Source organism: Trachypithecus francoisi, unplaced genomic scaffold (genome assembly GCF_009764315.1).
Source record: "Trachypithecus francoisi isolate TF-2019V2 unplaced genomic scaffold, Tfra_2.0 Lachesis_group2, whole genome shotgun sequence".
Classification (NCBI taxonomy): domain Eukaryota; kingdom Metazoa; phylum Chordata; class Mammalia; order Primates; family Cercopithecidae; genus Trachypithecus; species Trachypithecus francoisi.
The window spans coordinates 144,384,277-144,406,979 of record NW_022681465.1 but is presented as its reverse complement, the minus strand read 5'-3'; the positions used below and the strand labels follow the sequence as shown (position 1 = coordinate 144,406,979).

At 40.4% G+C, this 22,703-nt stretch overlaps 1 protein-coding gene across 5 annotated transcripts in view; it reads right to left on the bottom strand.

Annotated features, from left to right (window-relative positions):
• JAKMIP2 (janus kinase and microtubule interacting protein 2) overlaps positions 1–22,703 on the bottom strand; it is a 203,721-nt gene that overhangs the window by 74,841 nt on the left and 106,177 nt on the right. For 4 of the 5 annotated variants that reach the window (XM_033180737.1, XM_033180740.1, XM_033180738.1 and 1 more), the window contains one exon: positions 14,920–15,196. The exons of the other annotated variant lie outside the window; for it this stretch is intronic. In XM_033180737.1, the coding sequence (XP_033036628.1) occupies positions 14,920–15,048 (129 nt within the window). In that variant the 5' untranslated portion in view covers positions 15,049–15,196. The remainder of the gene's footprint in view (positions 1–14,919; positions 15,197–22,703) is intronic. 5 annotated transcript variants of the gene reach the window in all.

The window sequence follows — 22,703 nt, the reverse complement described above, 5'->3', positions numbered from 1 at the left end:
CACTCCTCCTCCTCCCTTCCTGCCCCTGCAAGCCAACACTCCAAGTAGTTTGGTAAAATATTTCAAATGAGCTTTTTCCCTCTCAGGAATTCTGGTTTAAAACTATTCCATGGTTTGCTAAATTTCCGGTGATAATATAGGCCTCCTTGTAGATTAGCAATGGCACTGCCTATTGATCTAATCTAGATGTGAGTCTCTGATTCAGTAGATCAGGTGGGGCCCAGACATTTGTGTCTTGAAAAAGCCTCTCCGTGATCCTGTTCTGCTGTCCTCATCCCCCACTTCATCTCTGCTGCTTGTCTCTGTCTCTGTCTCCTCTCTCTGTCATATACACAACCCCCGCATGCACACACACACATACACAGAGCAATCTAGAAAAAGGGGGCCAGGCGCAGTGACTCACATCTGTAATCCCAGCACTTTGGGAGGCTGAAGCAAGTGGATCACCTGAGGTCAGGAGTTCGAGACTAGCTTGGACAACATGGTGAAACTCCGTCTCCACTAAAAATACAAAAATTGGCTGGGCATGGTGGCAGGCACCTGTAGTCCCAGATACTTGGGAAGGTTGAGGCAGAAGAGTCACTTCAACCCAGGAGGCGGAGGTTACAGTGAGCCAAGGTTGCACCATTGCACTCCAGCCTGGGAGACAGAGTGAGATTCCATCTCAAATAAATAAATAAATAAATAAAAGTTTAAAAAAAAGAGAAAGGGAAGAAAACTGGGGAGTCCCAGGAGTAATAGCTAGTTGAGTGCTAATGAGTCTCCACCATTTGTAAAATTGGAGGGTTTTACAAAATAATAGTTAAGAACCTCTCCAGCTGAAAAATCTTAAGATTGAGACTCCATATTGTAACCATTATAATAGAAAGTGTCTGTGATGGTTAATACTGAGTGTCAACTTGATTGGACTGAAAGATGAAAAGTATTGTTTCTGAGTGTGTTTGTGAGGATGTTGCTAAAGGAGATTAATGTTTGAGTCAGTGGACTGGGAAAGGCAGACCCACCATCAGTCTGGGTGGGCACATTCTAATCAGCTGCCAGTGCAGCCAGAATAAAGGCAGGGAGAAGAAGGTGAAAAGACTAGACTGGCTTAGCCTCTCAGCCTACATCTTTCTCCTGTCCTGGATGCTTCCTGCCCTTGAATATCGAACTCCAAGTTCTTCACCTTTGGGACTCGAACTAGCTTCCTTGCTCCTCAGCTTGCAGATGGCCTATTGTGGGACCTTATGATCGTGTAAGTCAATACTCGTTAATAAACCTCCCTTTATATATATACATCTATCCTATTAGTTCTGTCCCTCTAGAGAACCCTGACTAATATACAGTGTCTGAGATTTTACTCACTTTAATAGTTTACCTACCTTTAGCTAGAACAGTATTTTCTAAGTTTGCATAGTATTTTATGAACAGTTTATTTTTAAAGGCACAGCAATTATTCCCATGATGGTTATTCTTTAGAGGTTGGGGCACAAGGGCACTTGGTGAAATAAGCAGCCAGGTATCCTCAAACCATCCTCTGATCTCACCTCCAGCTTACACCTATAGTCCCTTTGTGGAGGCTTCTTCTCTCTTAGGCTCTAGACCTGTGCTGTCCTATGTGGCGCCCACTAGTTACCATACTGCAAATTTGAACTGAGATTTTCTCTCCATATAAAATATACTCTGGATTTCAAAGACTTAGTGTGAGGTAAAGAATGTAAAATATCTCACTTATCACTTTTATATTGATTACACATTGAAACTATAATGTTTTGGATAAATTATACTAAACAATATTATTACAACGGATTCTGTTTCTTTTCACTGTTTAAAATTGCAGCTAACAAGAAATTTTAAAATCACAGACATGGCTTGCATTTGTGGTTCACATTATATTTTTCTTGGACAGTGTTGCTCTGGAGTTCTTAGACATTCATTTGGTGAACCTAGCTTTCCCCACGCTACTGGTGATATTCTCTTAGTAAAGCTCAGTTCTTGTCTTACTAATGTGTCTGCTCAAAACCACCCAGGCTCTTTTATGTTGTGGAATAAAATCTAACAGCTCAGCTTCACCTTTCAGGCTCCCAGGAAGGTTTGGTTGGATTTCCAGCTCCTACTTCTCCCTCTCTGTTTCCTCACCTGTCCTGTGCTCTAGGTAGGACAGGGGTTATATTATTTTCTGCATATGCCCTGCCTCTCGTTCTCATATGCTGACAGTTTCTTCTTCCTGACTTATGCTTCCATCAGCTCCTTTTGGGATCCTCACATTTCTCATGGCCTGGCTAGATGTCATCCTCTCCTGTCATGCCACCCTACTCACCCAGGATAAAGCTCATTTCTCCTACCTTTGTCTTCTCAGTATATTTTTGAAGCACCTCCTTACTAGTGGTTTTCAGTTTTCTTTGCATTTTTTTTTTGCCCACTTGTCTGTCCTCATTACCTCCTCTTCTACCCCTACCCGAGACTGTTAACTTTTAGAAGGTTGCCAGTGAGGCATCCTCATCTTTGTGTACCCAGTGGCTCCTAGAACAAAATATAAGAAACCAGGTGGCGTGTGTGGAATTAAAGGATGTATGCCATTATATCTCTCTGGCTAGGCCCCTAGCCAGAGGCAAGAATAATATTTTCTGTCATACAGTTTAGAGAATACAGACTTGCAGGGTTACCAGATCAGCCCCTCCTCAACCCCTTCCCAGTATAAAATGACAACAAAACAAAACCCTAACATATAAGAATATTCACTTCTCTCTGCTAGGTGCTTCTCTTGGTGCTTCAATAAGGACAATCTAGGTCTTACTCTGCATCTTTCTAGAGTGGAAGTGGGCATCTTCTAGATTGGGGTGGGCAAACTACCGCCCAAGAGTCAAATCCATCCTGCTCCTGTTTTTATAAATAAAGTTTATTGGGACACAGCCATGCCATTCATTTACATATTGCTTAAGGCTGCTTTCATGCTACAATAGAGTTGAGTAGTTTCACAGACCGTCTAGCCCACAACGCCTAAAATATTCACTATCTTACCCGTCACAGAAAGAATTTGCTGATTCTTATTCTAGATAATGCATTTTTTGAAAGGAAAAGCCTTATTTTCTACTCATTTAGAAACTCTGATAATTTGCCTTCCATAGAAGACCCTGGGAAAGTTACTTCAGCTCAAGTGATAGGAATTTAGTCATCTTCAATTTCTGCAGGATGCATTTACACTAGGCATCTGGAACTGTATCAGGACTGCAACAGCTGGTGGTTAACAAGGGAAATTTTTAGCCATTCTTCTGAGAACAGTGAAAAACTGTAGTAAAAATGGACAAAGGGTAAGAAATCCTGGGTTTGTATTCCTGTTTCACCATTTGCTATCACTAAGAAAGTTGCTTTATCCTTCTGAGGATTTTTGATTACACTTAAAAATGTCTGTAACCGGGTTACTTTTAGGGTTAAACTAGATAGTGTATGGAAAAGTACCTTGAACTATAAAGTACTATGAAGTGTAAGGTAATATTATTACTGGATATAGTAGGAGATACTCCTTGATCTAAAATTATTTGTGTCGAATTTTCTGGAGGCATCATATTGTATCTTCCTGTAATTCTGTCATTTACCCCAAATTATTAACTCAAAGCTTTTGCATGAGGACTGAAGGGGAGATGAAGAAAATTGTTTTTTAAAAAGTAAAAATACAGGTGCATGAAACATATATTCCAGACTGAAGACAAAAACAAAAACAAATACTGTCTATTCCTTAAAATAATCCATGAAAACTAAAGAAAATTCAAATGAATTAACATTTGACTTTTTTTTATGTTTACTTATTTTGGTTGTCATGAAAACTGACATTTTTTTTTTTTGCAGGATTTCTAGGTATGGCTTCTTTTTAAGTCTAGAAGAAGTGTTTTATTCTGAAGAAAAGTCAAACAATGTGATTGAAATTTTGGGGTAAGAAAGCCAATAAAAATTTTCTGAAAATTATGTGCAGTGCAGATGGTACCACTAAAGATATAGATTTAAATATCGTAATATAAATCTTAAAATGAATATACAAAATGATGAACCATTCCTGAGTAACAATGAAATTATAAAGATGATAATACTTTGAAATGAAGAAAATTATTTAGTAGAAGAAAGAAACCAATTTTGATACATGTTTTATGGAGAAAAATTTCAGCTCAACCATATAATAGCTAGCATTTATTGAGAGTTTAATATGAGTTAGGCACCTTTCTAAATAGGCTTTACACACATCAGTGCATTTAACCTCCTGGGCAGCTCCGTGACATAGGAAGTCTTTGTTTCATCACAATTTGTGATGATTTGAAAAGTGAGAAAGAGTCTTTACATAAGAACAATGTAAAGAAGACTCACTAAAGTACATTGCGGGCTCAGGAGCCGGCTCCAGGTCAGATCCTACACCTCCTTGTTTGCTCTGAAACCTTGGACACCTTGTGTCTGTACCTGAAACCTTGCTTCACCTCTGTCAGCCTCAATTTTCTCATCTGTAAACTGGGGTTGTCGATATCATTCTCATATGGCTATTGTGATGATTGACATAGGCAATGGATCAAAAGCCCTGTGGAAAAGCTGGGACACATAAGAGATTAATAACTATTAATACATGGTGAATGTTATAATATTAATTTTAATAAATATTGTGTATATAGTATTACACACTATTATAGTAATACCAGCAACATAAATATAAAAGTCCCCATATCGGAAAGAGCGGGGGCGGTGCAGACGCAAACGACTCTGTCTGACAGCTTTGGGGAGAGCCGTGGATCTCCTAACGCGGAGGTTGAGATCCGAGAACAGACAGACTGCCTGCTCAGGTGGGTCCCTGACCCCTGAGTAGCCTAGCTGGGAGACATCCCCCACTAGGGGCAGTCTGACACCCCACACCTCACAGGGAGGCGTCACCCCTGAGAGGAAACTTCCAAAGGAAGAATCAGACAGGTACACTCGCTGTTCAGCAATATTCTATCTTGGGCAACCTCTGCTGCTGATACCCAGGCAAACAGGGTCTGGAGTGGACCTCAAGCAATCTCCAACAGACCAACAGACAGTCCTTCTGACTGTCAGACGGAAAACTATCAAACAGGAAGGACACCTATACCAAAACCCCATCCGTACGTCACCATCATCAAAGTCTAGAGACAGATAAAACCACAAAGATGGGGAAGAAGCAGGGCAGAAAAGCTGGAAATTCAAAAAATAAGAGCGCATCTCCCCCTGCAAAGGAGCGCAGCCCATCGCCAGCAACGGATCAAAGCTGGTCAGAGAATGACTTTGACGAGATGAGAGAAGAAGGCTTCAGTCCATCAAACCTCTCAGAGCTAAAGGAGGAATTACGTACCCAGCGCAAAGAAACTAAAAATCTGAAAAAAAGTGGAAGAATTGACAGCTAGATTAATCAATGCAGAGAAGATCATAAACGAAATGACAGAGATGAAAACCATGACACGAGAAATACGTGACAAATGCACAAGCTTCAGTAACCGACTCGATCAACTGGAAGAAAGAGTATCAGCGATTGAGGATCAAATGAATGAAATGAAGCGAGAAGAGAAAACCAAAAGAAAAAAGAAGAAAAAGAAATGAACAAAGCCTGCAAGAAGTATGGGATTATGTAAAAAGACCAAATCTACGTCTGATTGGGGTGCCGGAAAGTGAGGGGAAAATGGAACCAAGTTGGAAAACACTCTTCAGGATATCATCCAGGAGAACTTCCCAACCTAGTAGGGCAGGCCAACATTCAAATTCAGGAAATACAGAGAACGCCACAAAGATACTCCTCCAGAAGAGCAACTCCAAGACACATAATTGCCAGATTCACCAAAGTTGAAATGAAGGAAAAAATCTTAAGGGCAGCCAGAGAGAAAGGTCGGGTTACCCACAAAGGGAAGCCCATCAGAATAACAGCAGACCTCTCGGCAGACTCTACAAGCCAGAAGAGAGTGGGGGCCAATATTCAACGTTCTTAAAGAAAAGAATTTTCAACCCAGAATTTCATATCCAGCCAAACTAAGCTTCATCAGTGAAGGAGAAATAAAATCCTTTACAGATAAGCAAATGCTTAGAGATTTTGTCACCACCAGGCCTGCCTTACAAGAGACCCTGAAGGAAGCCCTAAACATGGAAAGGAACAAGCGGTACCAGCCATTGCAAAAACATGCCAAAATGTAAAGACCATCGAGGCTAGGAAGAACTGCATCATAACGAGCAAAATAACCAGTAATATATAATGACAGGATCAAGTTCACACATAACAATATTAACCTTAAATGTCAATGGACTAAATGCTCCAATTAAAAGACACAGACTGGCAAACTGGATCAAGAGTCAAGACCCATCAGTCTGCTGTATTCAGGAGACCCATCTCACATGCAGAGACATACATAGGCTCAAAATAAAGGGATGGAGGAAGATCTACCAAGCAAATGGAGAACAAAAAAAAGCAGGGTTGCAATCCTAGTCTCTGATAAAACAGACTTTAAACCATCAAAGATCAAAAGAGACAAGAAGGCCATTACATCATGGTAAAGGATCAATTCAACAGGAAGAGCTAACTCTCCTAAATATATATGCACCCAATACAGGAGCACCCAGATTCATAAAGCAAGTCCTTAGAGACTTACAAAGAGACTTAGACTCCCATACAATATAATGGGAGACTTCAACACTCCACTGTCAACATTAGACAGATCAACGAGACAGAAAGTTAACAAGGATATCCAGGAATTGAACTCATCTCTGCACCAAGCGGACCTAATAGACATCTATAGAACTCTCCACCCCAAATCAACAGAATATACATTCTTCTCAGCACCACATCGCACTTATTCCAAAATTGACCACATAATTGAAGTAAAGCACTCCTCAGCAAATGTACAAGAACAGAAATTATAACAAACTGTCTCTCAGACCACAGTGCAATCAAACTAGAACTCAGGACTAAGAAACTCAATCAAAACCGCTCAACTACATGGAAACTGAACAACCTGCTCCTGAATGACTACTGGGTACATAACGAAATGAAAGCAGAAATAAAGATGTCTTTGAAACCAATGAGAACAAGATACAACATACCAGAATCTCTGGGACACATTTAAAGCAGTGTGTAGAGGGAAATTTATAGCACTAAATGCCCACAAGAGAAAGCAGGGAGATCTAAAATTGACACTCTAACATCACAATTAAAAGAACTAGAGAGGCAAGAGCAAACACATTCAAAAGCTAGCAGAAGGCAAGAAATAACTAAGATCAGAGCAGAACTGAAGGAGATAGAGACACAAAAAACCCTCCAAAAAATCAATGAATCCAGGAGTTGGTTTTTTGAAAAGATCAACAAAATTGACAGACCGCTAGCTAGACTAATAAAGAAAAAAGAGAGAGGAATCAAATAGATGCAATAAAAAATGATAAAGGGGATATCACCACCGACCCCACAGAAATACAAACACCATCAGAGATACTATAAATGCCTCTACGCAAATCAACTAGAAAATCTAGAAGAAATGGATAATTTCCTGGACACTTACACTCTCCCAAGACTAAACCAGGAAGAAGTTGAATCCCTGAATAGACCAATAGCAGGCTCTGAAATTGAGGCAACAATTAATAGCCTACCCACCAAAAAAAGTCCAGGACCAGATGGATTCACAGCTGAATTCTACCAGAGGTACAAGGAGGAGCTGGTACCATTCCTTCTGAAACTATTCCAATCAATAGAAAAGAGGGAATCCTCCCTAACTCATTTTATGAGGCCAACATCATCCTGATACCAAAGCCTGGCAGAGACACAACAAAAAAAGAGAATTTTAGACCAATATCCCTGATGAACATCGATGCAAAAATCCTCAATAAAATACTGGCAAACCGGATTCAGCAGCACATCAAAAAGCTTATCCACCATGATCAAGTGGGCTTCATCCCTGGGATGCAAGGCTGGTTCAACATTCGCAAATCAATAAACGTAATCCAGCATATAAACAGAACCAAAGACAAGAACCACATGATTATCTCAATAGATGCAAAAGGCTTTTGACAAAATTCAACAGCCCTTTCTAAAAACGCTCAATAATTCGGTATTGATGGAACGTACCTCAAAATAACAAGAGCTATTATGACAAACCCACAGCTAATATCATACTGAATGGGCAAAAACTGGAAAATTCCCTTTGAAAACTGGCACAAGACAGGGATGCCCTCTCTCACCACTCTTATTCAACATAGTGTTGGAAGTTCTGGCTAGGGCAATCAGGCAAGAGAAAATCAAGGTATCCAGTTAGGAAAAGAAGAAGTCAAATTGTCCCTGTTTGCAGATGACATGATTGTATATTTAGAAAACCCCATTGTCTCAGCCCAAAATCTCCTTAAGCTGATAAGCAACTTCAGCAAAGTCTCAGGATACAAATTAATGTGCAAAAATCACAAGCATTCTTATACACCAGTAACAGACAAGCAGAGAGCCAAATCAGGAATCAACTTCCATTCACAATTGCTTCAAAGAGAATCAAATACCTAGGAATCCAGCTTACAAGGGATGTAAAGGACCTCTTCAAGGAGAACTACAAACCACTGCTCAGTGAAATCAAAGAGGACACAAACAAATGGAAGAACATACCATGCTCATGGATAGGAAGAATCAATATCGTGAAAATGGCCATACTGCCCAAGGTGATTTATAGATTCAATGCCATCCCCATCAAGCTACCAATGACTTTCTTCACAGAATTGGAAAAAACGGCTTTAAAGTTCATATGGAACCAAAAAAGAGCCCGCATTGCCAAGACAATCCTAAGTCAAAAGGACAAAGCTGGAGGCGTCACGCTACCTGACTTCAAACTATACTACAAGGCTACAGTAACCAAAACAGCATGGTACTGGTACCACAACAGAGATATAGACCATGGAACAGAACAGAGTCCTCAGAAATAATACCACACATCTACAGCCATCTGATCTTTGACAAACCTGAGAGAAACAAGAAATGGGGAAAGGATTCCCTATTTAATAAATGGTGCTGGGAAAATGGCTAGCCATAAGTAGAAAGCTGAAACTGGATCCTTTCCTTACCCCTTATACGAAAATTAATTCAAGATGGATTAGAGACTTAAATGTTAGACCTAATACCATAAAAACCCTAGAAGAAAATCTAGGTAGTACCATTCAGGACATAGGCATGGGCAAGGACTTCATGTCTAAAACACCAAAAGCAACGGCAGCAAAAGCAAAATTGACACATGGGATCTAATTAAACTAAAGAGCTTTTGCACAGCTAAAGAAACTACCATCAGAGTGAACAGGCAACCTACAGAATGGAAAAAATTTTTGCAACCTACTCATCTGACAAAGGGCTAATATCCAGAATCTACAAAGAACTCAAACAATTTACAAGAAAAAAACAAACAACCCCATCAAAAAGTGGGAAAGGATATGAACAGACATTTCTCAAAAGAAGACATCCATACAGCCAACAGACACATGAAAAATGCTCATCATCACGGCCATCAGAGAAATGCAAATCAAAACCACAATGAGATACCATCTCACACCAGTTAGAATGGCAATCATTAAGAAGTCAGGAAACAACAGGTGTTGGAGAGGATGTGGAGAAATAGGAACACTTTTACACTGTTGGTGGGATTGTAAACTAGTTCAACCATTATGGAAAACAGTATGGCGATTCCTCAAGGATCTAGAACTAGATGTACCATATGACCCACCCATCCCACTACTGGGTATATACCCAAGGATTATAATTACTCTACTACAAAGATACATGCACACATATGTTTATTGCGGCACTATTCACAATAGCAAAGACTTGGAATCAACCCAAATGTCCATCTGTGACAGACTGGATTAAGAAAATGTGGCACATATACACCATGGATACTATGCAGCCATCAAAAAGGATGAGTTTGCGTCCTTTGTAGGGACATGGATGCAGCTGGAAACCATCATTCTTAGCAAACTATCACAAAGAGAAACCAAACACCGCATGTTCTCACTCATAGGTGGGAACTGAACAATGAGATCACATGGACTCGGGAAGGGGAACATCACACACTGGGGCCTATCATGGGGAGGGGGGAGGAGGGAGGGATTGCATTGGGGAGTTATACATGATATAAACGTCATGCACATGTACCCTAGAACTTAAAGTATAATAAAAAAAATAAAATAAAAAAAAAAAAAAAAAAAAGTCCCCATATCATCTTGATAAGACTAATATTACTATATTACATTATTAAGATGGTAACTATTTTTCCAACAGAAAGAGATGTTCAAAGATAAAGCTGAGTTTCTTCAGTATGTATTGTGTTCTCTGGCATTGGCAGCATCTAATCTTGATGTGGAAGACACTTGGGGTGCATGTGGGCCTAAAGAGTGATAAAGAATGGTGCAGGGTGGGGCAGGGTGAAGGGGAGGGTGCTCGGTAGGGCTCTGAATGATAGGCTTCCAAATCCCTTCTATCCTAGAGGTTCTATGGGAAAAAAAAGGTCATCAGCAAAGTTTAATCCTACCAAGGAAAGGTTACACTATGACAGAGAAAAAAGAATGTATGACTATCTTACATAGATCTCACGTTGTATTTTTCTATTCTGTCCTACTTCTGGTCTAGCCTTTGCAAAATGCCAATGTAAATTCTGCCAAGAGAAAGATAGTGATGATTTGAGCTTTAAAAGTGATCTTAGAAATTTAGGATTAAAAATTGGACAGCTCAGTCAAAGGTAAGAAAAAGGTTGAGAGGTTATCAAGACAAGCTAAGCTAACATAAACTTTGGCCTGGATTATCTCCATTGGATGTTCCTGGAGGAACACAGTAAACTGGCAGGGATTTTCAGGGGCACAAAGGAACTCTCAGAGAGGAGATGTGAAGGAGTTGCTCTAGGAAGGTTGCTCACAAGGGAAATCCTATACAACCTTATACAATTCAGTGCAAAGGAGTCTATCTTTAAAATTTCTTGTTTTCAGCTACTTTTGCTTCCTGAAAACAGAACTAAAGGAATAGACAGGAAAATATACCCCATCCCAAATTTGGTACCTGTGTCTGGAGGCTGTGGGGACAGTCACTCGAGGATAGAGAATGTTGGCTGATTTTCTGAGAATGCCCTAGAGGCAATAGAGGGCAGTGGAATCAGAGAGTGAGCATTACCTTGACCACCACCATCTTACAGAAGACAGGAATTCCCATTGCCGCTCCTCCACTAGCTGTGTCTCTGGGAGCAAATGAGTTAAACAGTTTGAACCTCATTTTCTTCAATGAGTTAAACAGTTTGAACCTCATTTTCTTCCTCAGTGAAGGTAGAACAGTAATTGCACCCTGTCTTTATCACAGGCTTGCTCTGATGGTTGTGAGGCTTGGTGTGAAAATGCTTTGCAGTCTGAAGGGCTGTGCCAATGGGACAGCTCCTGTCTGGAGCTGATTCTTCTCAACCTTGCAACCCAGACCTGTTGCCCTGCTGCCTTTGCCCTGAGAACCCTATTCCCCGCTCCTGTCCATTCATTCCCTCTGTCACTGTGCCTATGCTGTTCACACAACCATTGTTTATCTCTGAGGGAGAGTTAAAGAGTCCTGGGGCAGCCCCTGGCATGTTCATACACACTAACCATTGGATCACGCACTCATGGTGTCCATAGAAGAGACACACAGGGCAAATACCGCAACTTAGTGGCTCAGGGTGCTGCTCCAAGAAGCAGACAGACATGGGTGGAAATCCTTTCTCTACCCAAGTCTGGAGTTCTCACCTAAGTGAATACTGTAACAGTACTTATGCCACAGGGTTTGGGGGAAAGCTGTTAAAAAAAAAATCATGTAAATTCATTCAACAAGTAATTTTGAGCACCTCCTATAGGCCAGGAAGTTTCCTCATCTGTAAAGTAGGGATAACAATGCCCACCTCAGCAGGTGAAAATGAGGATGAAATGAAATAATGGCATGAAAGCACTTAACACGCTTGACACAAACTAATTGCTCAAAAATTAACACTCATACATACACCCTTGTAAGGCAGATACCATTATTGTTCCATTTGACAAATGAAGAACACAGAGGGGTTTTATAACCTTCTCCAGGCCAGTCAGGTGCTAGTGAAGCAGCTGGGACTCTGGCAGGATGAAATGCGCTTATCAGCCCATGACAGATAGTAAACATTCAGTAAGTTGTAGCTATTTATATTATCAGCCCAAAGGTCTTAAGATTCGGCTCTATACACAATGGCTATTCTGTAAATATCAGTGGGATTATTTGTCTTGCTGGATAAATGAATACTGCCCCATTGCCCCCAAGGTTTCCACTTTTTAACTTATCCATTCCCTAGTAGCTGAACTGTCATTTTGTCATCAGAGCCTCAGAGCCAACCTGAGAGTATAAATTCACATCTAGGCATTGTTCATATTCTCTCTCTTAAAACCTGGTCCTTTGAAAACACAATCACATTTATTTATAATAAAAGTGCTTTATGACTTGTTTGCCCTCTACATTCCCTTTGCTCTCTGGGGAAGGATGCTGACAGGCAATGAGACTTTGCTTTAGCTCCTGGGCTGGGACCGTAATTAACTGCCAAGGAGGGGTAGCCAGCCAGGGGCAGCCAGCAGAGAAAAGGACAAGGCTGTGTGCACTCATTTAAGAGGCTGGCTGCCAGTCAATCGTCAGAGGAAGGGGAGATTATGCTTGGCCTGAGGGCTTAGACAACAGTGCCAGGCCCAAGATAAACAGGCAGCCTGGTTCAAACTTGAGAGTTACCCATTTTAAAAGGCTTGAATATGTGGAGTATTGGCAGTGTTGAAGTCCTCAGAGTCTCTGTTTCTGGGAATCTCATCAGTTTGTTCTCTGGAAAGCAGCAGCAGTTTAGGGTTCCCGGTCACGAGATTGACAAGATTCTTCCTAGGAATGTAGATTGTCATCCTGTCGTAACTACAATTAAAGGAGTCTGCCTCCCTTGAAGTGTGATGTTGCTGCAGGGAGAGTTAAGGCCAATGAAATGTTTATAGATTGTCAGACCTGGATGGAATCTTACAGTGGAGTGTTTATCAACGCGAAGCCTGGAAGTCATCTGCATCTGTAATGCATCGGCATTGCCTGGGCTGCTTTACCGAATACAAGTCCTGGTTTTCACCTGACTACTTTATCAGAATTCTTGGATTGTGGACTCAGGAATCTTAATATTTAATCAGGTCCCCCAGGTTATACCATTACACAGTGATGCTTGACAAGCCCAGATATGGAGAAGCAGATTCAGTCATCTGAATTACAGATAGAGACACTGAGACATTTAAATTCATCTCCAAGGAGAGATAAAGACAAATAATGCCCCACATCTTCTGACTCTCAAACAAATGCTGTTCTAAAATGACATCATGTTCCCTTTGGCTTCACGGAAACTAAAAAATTTCCTTCACAAATTTTACATTACCGTCTCTTTATCTAAGGTCAAGGCTTAACTTAGGCAGGGGGCAAGAGGCTTTGGCAGATCCAAAGGCCACTTATTTTGTTAAAATGAAGAGAAATAGATTTGGGGAGAAATAACAAATTTAACAAAAAATTTAATGATGTCAAGGAAGAAGAGGTAGATAAAAATTGAATAAATATATTTGTTGGCTTGTGACTACTGCTTGTTGATCAAGAATGTTTTCTTACTGTATAATTATCTAAATAAGGCAACTTTATGCAGTCATTGTGGTCTCTGGTTTGCAGGGAGCAAAAACATCTTATGAATGCTGGAGATGTCAAAATGTTTTCCTAGACATGACCCTAGTTGATATTCACACCACCTTGGTGAGATGTGTGTTTGCTTGTCCATTTAGGCGATTGGATTGAAAGAAGTAAAGAGACTTCTAAGTCTGGTTAGCAACTGACTTAAATCTAGAGAATAGTAAAAAGAACACCAATGCTGTAATTTTTTGCAAGTTTATTATGTGTCAGGCAGCTCTCTGAGCACTTGACATAAATTTTTTTGTTCAATCCTCATAAACACATTATATACTTGTCTAATTCATACCTCAATATAGCTGTAATGTGATGAAGAAACTGAGGTATAAGGAATGCATCATCTTTAAATTATTCCTGTATTCATTCAACAAATACATATTGAGATTTTAAGTTCTTGTGATTATTTAGGCTCTAGGGACACTAAGTAAACTGAATTCCTGCTTTTGTAGAGATTGAGGAGTGACTGCACTAAGCAAGTAAAAAGCAAATGTATAAATTGCTATGAAATAAGCCAAGAATAGGCTATGGGGAGTACCTGAGGATGGGGAAGTGTTCTGTTTTAGAGACTGTGGTCAGACACTTGATGGTTGAGCAGACATCTGAAGGAGGTGAGTGAAGGAGCATGGAGCTGTCCAGGAAGAACAAGTGCAAAGGCCCTAAATGTGATTGAGGTCTCTCTCTTGATCCAGCAAAAATAGGAAACAGAGTGATCAAGAGAGAGAGAAGTGGGAGATGAATCAAAGAGGGGGCCGGAGCTAATATCCTGTAGTGGTGGAGAAAGTTCTTTGACTCTAAGAGAGATAGGAAGCCAGTGGAAGGTATTGGGCAGTGGAGTAACATGATGTGGTACATTTCAGAAGGACTGCTTTGAATGCTCTGGGAGGTATAACCTTTGGAGGGCAAGAGTGGAACTTGCCCAAGGTCATGCAACTATTAAGTGCTTGGCGGTGGTAGGGGGACACTGTCTGAATTTTCATATCTGGCTTCCTGAACCAGGCTTCCAGAGGAGGCTGAGATCTGTCAAGTGAGCATGCTATTCTCACTTTCTGTGTGTCCTGTGCTCAGTTCCCTCCTGCCACATGCAATAAGCTCTCCATGTGTACAGGGGATGTTGCCCTCTCTGGCAAAGGGCAGGAGTCCACTGGGGTGGGCCAGCAGGCAGAGCTGTGCTCACTGCATGTGGACAGTCAGAGCTGCTCTTAAGGCCATGGCCTCAGGTAGCCCTCGCTCACCTTGGACTTCTCTTGATGCAGCTCTATCTGAATGTCTGTGAGCTTGGTCCTGAGGTCTTCATTGGCAGCTTGAAGGGCAACAATGAGTGCCTCGGGCTTCTCGCCCTTATTTCGCCCTTTTTTGGACATTGTTCCTTTCTAAATGGAGTCTGTTGGTTTTTAATTTCTTTCAAGCAGGTGCTGCCATGTTACTGTTTCTTATCCTGGAGTACGATGTCTCAGCATCTACTGTGTGGTGCTCCTTGGTAAGGTCTCCTCAACCGCTGCCCTGGAAGCCCTGAGAAGAGGCAGAGATAGTAGTTATTGTTTTGGCAAAGACCTGGTCTAAGTGCCAGTCAGTCTACTCTCAGCCTGAGTTACCTGTAAGAGCCTCCTCCTGAGGCTCTCCTATCCTCAGTATCTCCTGTCCACTTGTACATGAATTTAGAGTGATTTTTTTCAAATAGCTAATCTAATTATGTCAATATCTTGCTTAAAATCCTTCACCTGTAAGCATATCTCTTTCATATCTTGGAGCGTTCTTTTTACCTGAAACTGCTCCCTCTTCTATCCTTATCTCTTCCATGTCACTCACTGATACTCCAACCATAAAGAACATGGTCGTTAAAGGAAGTCACCTATGTGTTGACCAGAAAAGGCAGAGAGACCCAACTTTAAGAAAACCCAATGTATAGAGACAGGATTACATGTAATAGCTAAACTGTGAGAAATGGAGAATAACTAGAAATGAATCACTGGATTAACTGAGTCACTCATATATTCATTCATTCATTCAATCAGTTCATTCATTCATAGAGCTCCTTCCATATGCTCTGCTAGGTATGGAATGTTGAAATAGAAAAATAAGTCAGAGTTCCAATGGGAAAAAATTTATTTATCTATCTGTCTATCTATCAATCAATCACCTATCTATCTATTTACATCACTATCCATAATCTGATAGATGATTTTTAAAAATAGGCATGAATTGTTTCAGAAGTATAGTGACCTCTCTTTCCATCTGGGTTGAATAAGAAAGGCTCACTGAAGAAGACACCAATGGCTTGGAACTTGAGGATTGGGTAAGATGATAACAGACGGAGAAACAGGTGAAGCATCCTGGGCAAGGAAAAAAGCAGGTGCTGAGACACAACGGAGAGAAATCACAGTGACTATTTGTGGGAAGAAATAGGGCCTGATTAATTACACCCCCAAATGTGGTTGATGGGCACTAATATTGGAAAGGTTTCCTGGAAAGGATAGATGGCGGGGAGGCCTAGAATTCCAAGCTTAGAATGTTGGAACCTTTTTTTTTCACTAAGCAATGGGGAAGCTGTTGAAGTTCTTGGCAGGTGTGTGCCCTAATAGAGCAGTACTTTGGTGTTGTTATTCTGGTGGCAGAATGGAGAGAGAATGAATGCAAGAAGACCAGATAGAAAGCAACTGAATTTGTCCAGGTAAAGAATGATGAAAGCCTAATCAGAATTGTGGCAAGAGGAGAGAAAAGGGGTAGGGGTAGGTGGATGTGTCTTGATTAACAAATTCTTGAATACTTCATAGGAATAAGGGGCCCAGAAAAATAGGAATACTAAATCATTAAAGTCAATGGGAAAAACATGACAAGATCCCAGAGAAAGCTTCCCGTGCAACCTTTCAGAAAATTGGGCACTGTGTGTGTTGAGGAGCTTCAGTCCAGAGCTGAGGGGAACTCCTGCTGACCACCCATATGCTCCAGCAGCTGCTGCTCCCTTAAGACCCTTGTATCTAGCACTGACAAGCATGCTGGGACCCTGGGCTTTGTGCCATCTGCTCATGAGCACTGAAGCTGTGCTCTTTGAAGTCCCTAGGGGAAGGGGACAGGGAGAGGTTAGGAGATAGAAAGGATGAGACTGTCTGCAGCAGTCATGGAACTGTCCATCACATTCCATCCTGTGCTAGATGCTGGAGTTGTCCTTCATGCTTCCTTTGCAAATCTGGCCAAATTATGAAAGTACAGGGCTGCGAGGTCTCTGAGAGGCCATCTTTTTTTTTTTTTTTTTGCTTTTAGTCTTGGAATGAATTCAGCAAGCACATACTGAACATTTGTGTGACAAGCACCAATAGGCATAAGGATAAATAAGATAGTATTTACGCTCAAGTAGGTAGTGAGTGAGTAAATTCACATATGTGTGTGTGTGTGTGTGTGTATGTGTATACATATAACAGGTTTCTCTCTATATGTATTTGATTTCTAAATGTTGTTGTTTTTCTGGGCTTTTCCAGATGACTTCCACTGGCCTCCTATATAGTTATGACCCACAGTTCTATATCCATAGCCCCGACCATTATGCAAACACTAGACTTGTATATACATACAACACTTTACTTATCAAACCCACTTGAATATCTGATTGGCATCTCAAACCTAGCATAACTAATACAGATGTCTTTATTACATTAGTCCCCCCAAACCTTATTCTCCCCAGGTTTTCCTAGATCATTGAATGGCAAAATCACATGTCCAGTTGTACCAGATACAAACTTAGAAATTATACTTTCTTCTATTTTATTCCTTGTGTCTTTTATTCAGTTCACTAAGAAGTTCTGCTTGCTTTGTCTATAAAATATGACCCTCTTTGGCCAATTTCCCTCAAACCTCTAAAGTGCTGCTGGAATACAGAGAAAAAAAGGAGCTTGGGAATAGCATTATAGTCCCTTCATTATTGTCTTCTTGAATGAAGAACAGGCTTTTCCAAATGCAGATATGAAATGGTAGAGGAAAGAACTTGAGCAAAAACCTGAAGCCACAAATTTGCCTGGTATATTCAGAAAAGGTTGTGAAATGGAAGAAGAGAGACAGAGGTGAGATTTCAAAGGTTGTTGCAAGATAGGCTAGGGAGCTTGGAGTGGATTTTACAGGCATGAGGAAACATGGCAGCATTTGAACACACATGTAATAATAATAAGAGCTTCTAGTGACTGACTGCTCACAATGAGTCCATCATTGGACTAAGGGCTTAACACACTGTTCTTACTTAATTCTCACAAAATTTAGGGAAAAATGATGAACTGAACTGAAAGATTAGGTAACTTGCCTAAATTGACCAAGTTGATTGGTGGTGATGCTCAGATTCAAATCTAAGCAATCTGAGACTGGGAACCAAACTCTTATTCTCCAGACTGCACTGCCTTGTATTTGCATTTTAGGAAGGTAACTGTGAGTATTATGGAAGATGGTGGAAGAAAGTCAGTTAGGCTGCTTTAATGGTCCATGTGAGAGGTAATACAACCCTCAACAGATAAAAAGAAAGTGGCAACTTTGACACATGGAGTCATTGATGGAATCACGCCCAATTTTTAAACATTACTACTGGTTTGCACATTCTTCTCTCCCATTGTAAATAACGACTGTGAGTTCTACAGAATTGCTTGTAGCAAAAAATGTGCAAAGGGACAGACATAATAGATACATTTTACATCTTAATTTATAATTCTACTTAAAAATGTAGTATTATGTGCCAGACTTTATATAGTTTTAGCCTGGGAAGTATTATGAACTTAGTTCCACAAAGGGTGAGGAAAAGGAAAAGGTGAAAAAAAATAGATGCACATTCAGAAAAGAAAAAAGCATCACAGGAAGTTACTGATAGCATCAGCCTATGGGTGCCTTAAGGTGAGCAACTTCATGGCCACCGTCCTGTACACCCCTTTGGTGGAGGAGAACTTTCCAAACCCTTCTCCAGTTGTAATGGGTGCCTGGCAATCTCGTGGTTCTCATGCTCTAATTTTACTACATCTCTTTTGTCTCCTTGTGCTGCTTTTTTGTTTTTCCTTTCACAGCTTCTTTGAGATATAAGTCACACACTGTAACATTCACACTTTTAAGATGTACAATTCAGTGGTTTTTAGTATATTCACAAGGTTGCATAAACAGCATCACAATCAATTTTAGAGCATTTTCATCACCCCCAAAAGAACCTCTATACCTATTAGCCGTCATTCCACCCAGCTCTCTCAGCCCTAGGCAACCACTAAGTCCATTTAGTGTTTTGTCTCTATTTCGTTTTGTCTCTATGGATTTGTCTGTTCTGGACATTTTGTATAAGTGGAATCATATGACATGTTTTTGTGTGTGTGTGTAACTGGCTTCTTCCACTTTAGCATAATGTTTTCCAGGTTCATCCATGTTGTAGCATGGATTGATACTTCATTTCTATTGCTGAACAATATTCTATTGTAGGGATCAACTGCATCTTATGTATTCATTCATTGCCTGATGGATACTCTTGCTGCCTTTGTGTAAGTGGCTTAAGGCCAGGCTTCTACAGAAGCTGCCAGCCGTGACAAGGGACATCACTCTTGAAGGAGTGTAAAAAAGAGACTGCCTGAAGGTATCACTGCACCAGGTGGAACGTTTCTGGACACCCCAAGGTCCTTGCCACTGATGATGTCTGACCCAGCAGATTATCAGGAGGAAGGATAGGAGCCTTGTTCCACTAAGGGTCAATCTCTGTGGGAGCTTTACAACATAAAAAACTTGAGGAAACTTTAAGTGAACCTTATGTTTCTAGCTCCTAGCTGCATGGTCAGGCAGCAATATCCCCAGGCAACACTGTGAAGCATCAAATATTTGAATTTTAGCTTACTCTTCAAGCCTTCCACTATCCCTAATCAGGCACCTCCTACAGTCCTTGAGGCTGAGTTTCTCTGTAATGGTTTCTATCTCTGATAAAGATATTAGAGAAGTTAGAGACAGTCTCTTAGAAAGTTTTGCATTTTGAAGATCATTGCGTAAGAGCACACCTTTATGGAGGAATGGATTATTAGTGAAAGAATTACAGCCATCATTCATTCATTTAACAGACATTTATTGAGAAGGTAATATAGTGTAGTATTTTAGAGGAGGGCTTCCTGAATCTTTGGTCTGGTTACATCAAAATCTACTTGAGAGCTCTAGTGATAAGAAGCTCCACTTCTGGAGGTTCTGATGTAGTAATTGGCACGTGATTCTGATACACAGGCATCTTTGAGAATTTTTGATTAAAAGTATGGGCTACGGAGTCAGACAAACCTGTTTAAATCCCACCTCTGCCTTTAGTAGCTATATGATCTCAAATCACTTAATTCTCTAGGCCTCAATATTCCTCATCTTTCAAATGGGGTTTGGAGGGATGGGGATATGTAGTATCTATGACATTGGATTGCTTGGCAATTAAATGAAGGGATGTAAGTGATGCTCTTGCATAGCTCACGACACAAGAACTAACCACTTATTGAGTGCTTTCTAGCTCTACTGTTAGCCACAGTAGAGGAAATAAAACACCCTGTAAGCTCTGTCTTCAAGATGCTTAAATTGAATAAGAATGACAGGGGATGTGTAAAATTATTGATAACTCAAGTTCTGCACTTACAGAGACCTTATATATTAAAAGAGCCCTTTATTTAGGAACTGGCACAAAACTCTTGAGGGAGAGAACCCACTGAGAGAAAAGGAGTGACATCAGCAGAGGAAAATGCAGCTTCTGTCCCTCCTCACCAAGGTTTCTCCTGGCAGACTACTTCTGGAGACCGGGAGTGGGATGCCCCATCTGAAATCATCTTGAATCATCTACTCCCAACAAAGTCCTTTCACATCTTTTAGTGTTTAGGCAGCTTCCAGATCCAATCTTGATAAACAAGTTTTCAGGTCTAAAAATTCCCATTCAGCATTCTTCTTTTTTAATTGACAAGAGTATGTATTTATGGTGTACAACATGATGTTTTGAAATATATATAATTGTAGAATGAATGTCTAAATCAAGCAAATTATCATATGCATTAACTCACATTTTTTTTGTGGTGAGAACCCTTAAAATCTACTTTCCTAGCAACTTTTACGTATACAACACATTGTTATTAACTATACTCACCATGTTATACAACAGATCTCCATCCAGATGTACACCTCCTAACTCACTGAAATTTTGTATCTTTTGACCAATGTCTCTCTATTCTTCCCTCCCCACCTGCTCCCCACCTTTTTTTTTTTTGTTCATTTGTTTGAGATGGAGTCTTGCTCTGTTGCCCAGGCTGGAGTGCAGTGGTGCAAACTTGGCTCACTGCAACCTGTGCCTCCCAGATTCAAGCGATTCTTCTGCCTCAGCCTCCTGAGTAGCTGGGATTACAGGCATGTACCACCACTCTCGGCTAATTTTTGTATTTTTAGTAAAGATTCACCATGTTGGTCAGGCTGGTCTCGAACTCCTGACCTCGTGAACTGCCCACCTCAGCCTTCCAAAGTGCTGCTGGGATTACAGGTGTGAGGCACCACACCTGGCTACCCACCGGCCCCCTTAATCACCATTCCACTCTCTGCTACTCTATGAGTATGACCTTTTCAGATTTTTCATATAAATGAAATCATACACTATTAGTCTTTCTGTACTTGGCTTATTTTACTTAATATAATGTCCTCTGGGGCTATCCATGTCACAAATGAAAATTTTCTTTGTTTTTAAGAGCTGAATAGTACTTTATACTACATTCTCTTCATCCATTTATTTGGTGATGGATACTGAGGTTGATTTCATATCTTGGTTATTGTGAACAATAGCATTATTCTTTTTTAACGACAAACACTGCAATATTAAAATCAAGAAATTGAAAACATCAAATCAATTTATAAGTATTTACAAATGATGATTCTAAGAGTGCAACTGAGTTGTAACTCAGAGGAGAAATGCTTGAGGGGATGGATACCCCATTCTCCATGATGTATTTATTTCACATTACATGTCTCATGTACTTCATTTATATATATACCTACTATGTACCCACAAAAATTGAAAATTAAAAAACAACTTTTCAGAAGAAAAAAATAATGAATTCATGCTATCGATCTTAGGTTATAATCCTGGTTGTATACTCTGTCCAGGAAAGTAAAAATATCCTAGAAATACTGTTTTGATGTCCAACTACATTTTATTTATTTAATTATTTATTTATTTATTTATTTATTTGTTTGTTTGTTTATTTATCATGGAATGTCACTCTGTCACTCAGGCTGGAGTGCAGTGGCACAATCTTGGCTCACTGCAACCTCTGCCTCCCAGGTTCAAGTGATTCTCATGCCTCAGCCTCCCGAGTAGCTGGGATCACAAGCATGCACCACCATGCCTGGCTAATTTTTGTATTTTCAGTAGAGATGGGGTTTCTCCATGCTGTCCAGGCTGGTTTTGAACTCCTGGGCTCCAGAGATCTGCCCACCTTGGCCTCCGAAAGTGCTGGAATTACTGGAATTACAGGCGTGAGCCACCATGCCCAGCCTCCAATTACATTTTCTACTGACTCTCACATCATAAAATACCACACAATTCTTTGTCAGAAATGTAGCCACATGTGATCAAGAAAATATGGCCACTATCTACTGAGTACTCTTCTTGGCTTTTGGTAGATGTTAAAAAGTGCATCATTCCTACCCTTAGGTGGCTTCCAACCTAAAGAGGAGACAAACACCTGCAAAAAGAAAACTAATTCTACAAAGCAGGGAATGGTAAATACTATGAATGTAGCTCAGAGTGGAGTGATAAAGCATGAAGACTTCATAAAAAGGATGGCACTGAGCTGAGCCTGAATGATATTGCCTACCTTAATGGAGCTCCTACTCTGTACCAGGCAATGGCATTAACTCATTGAACTATTCCAATTAAACTTTGCAGACATTTACTTTTATTATTTTTTAGATAGGGAAATTGAGGCTCAAAGAGGTTAATTAACTTGTAAAAAATTACACAGTTAAGAAATAACAGAGCTGCAACTCAAATGCACATGCCAGTCTCCAAAGCGGC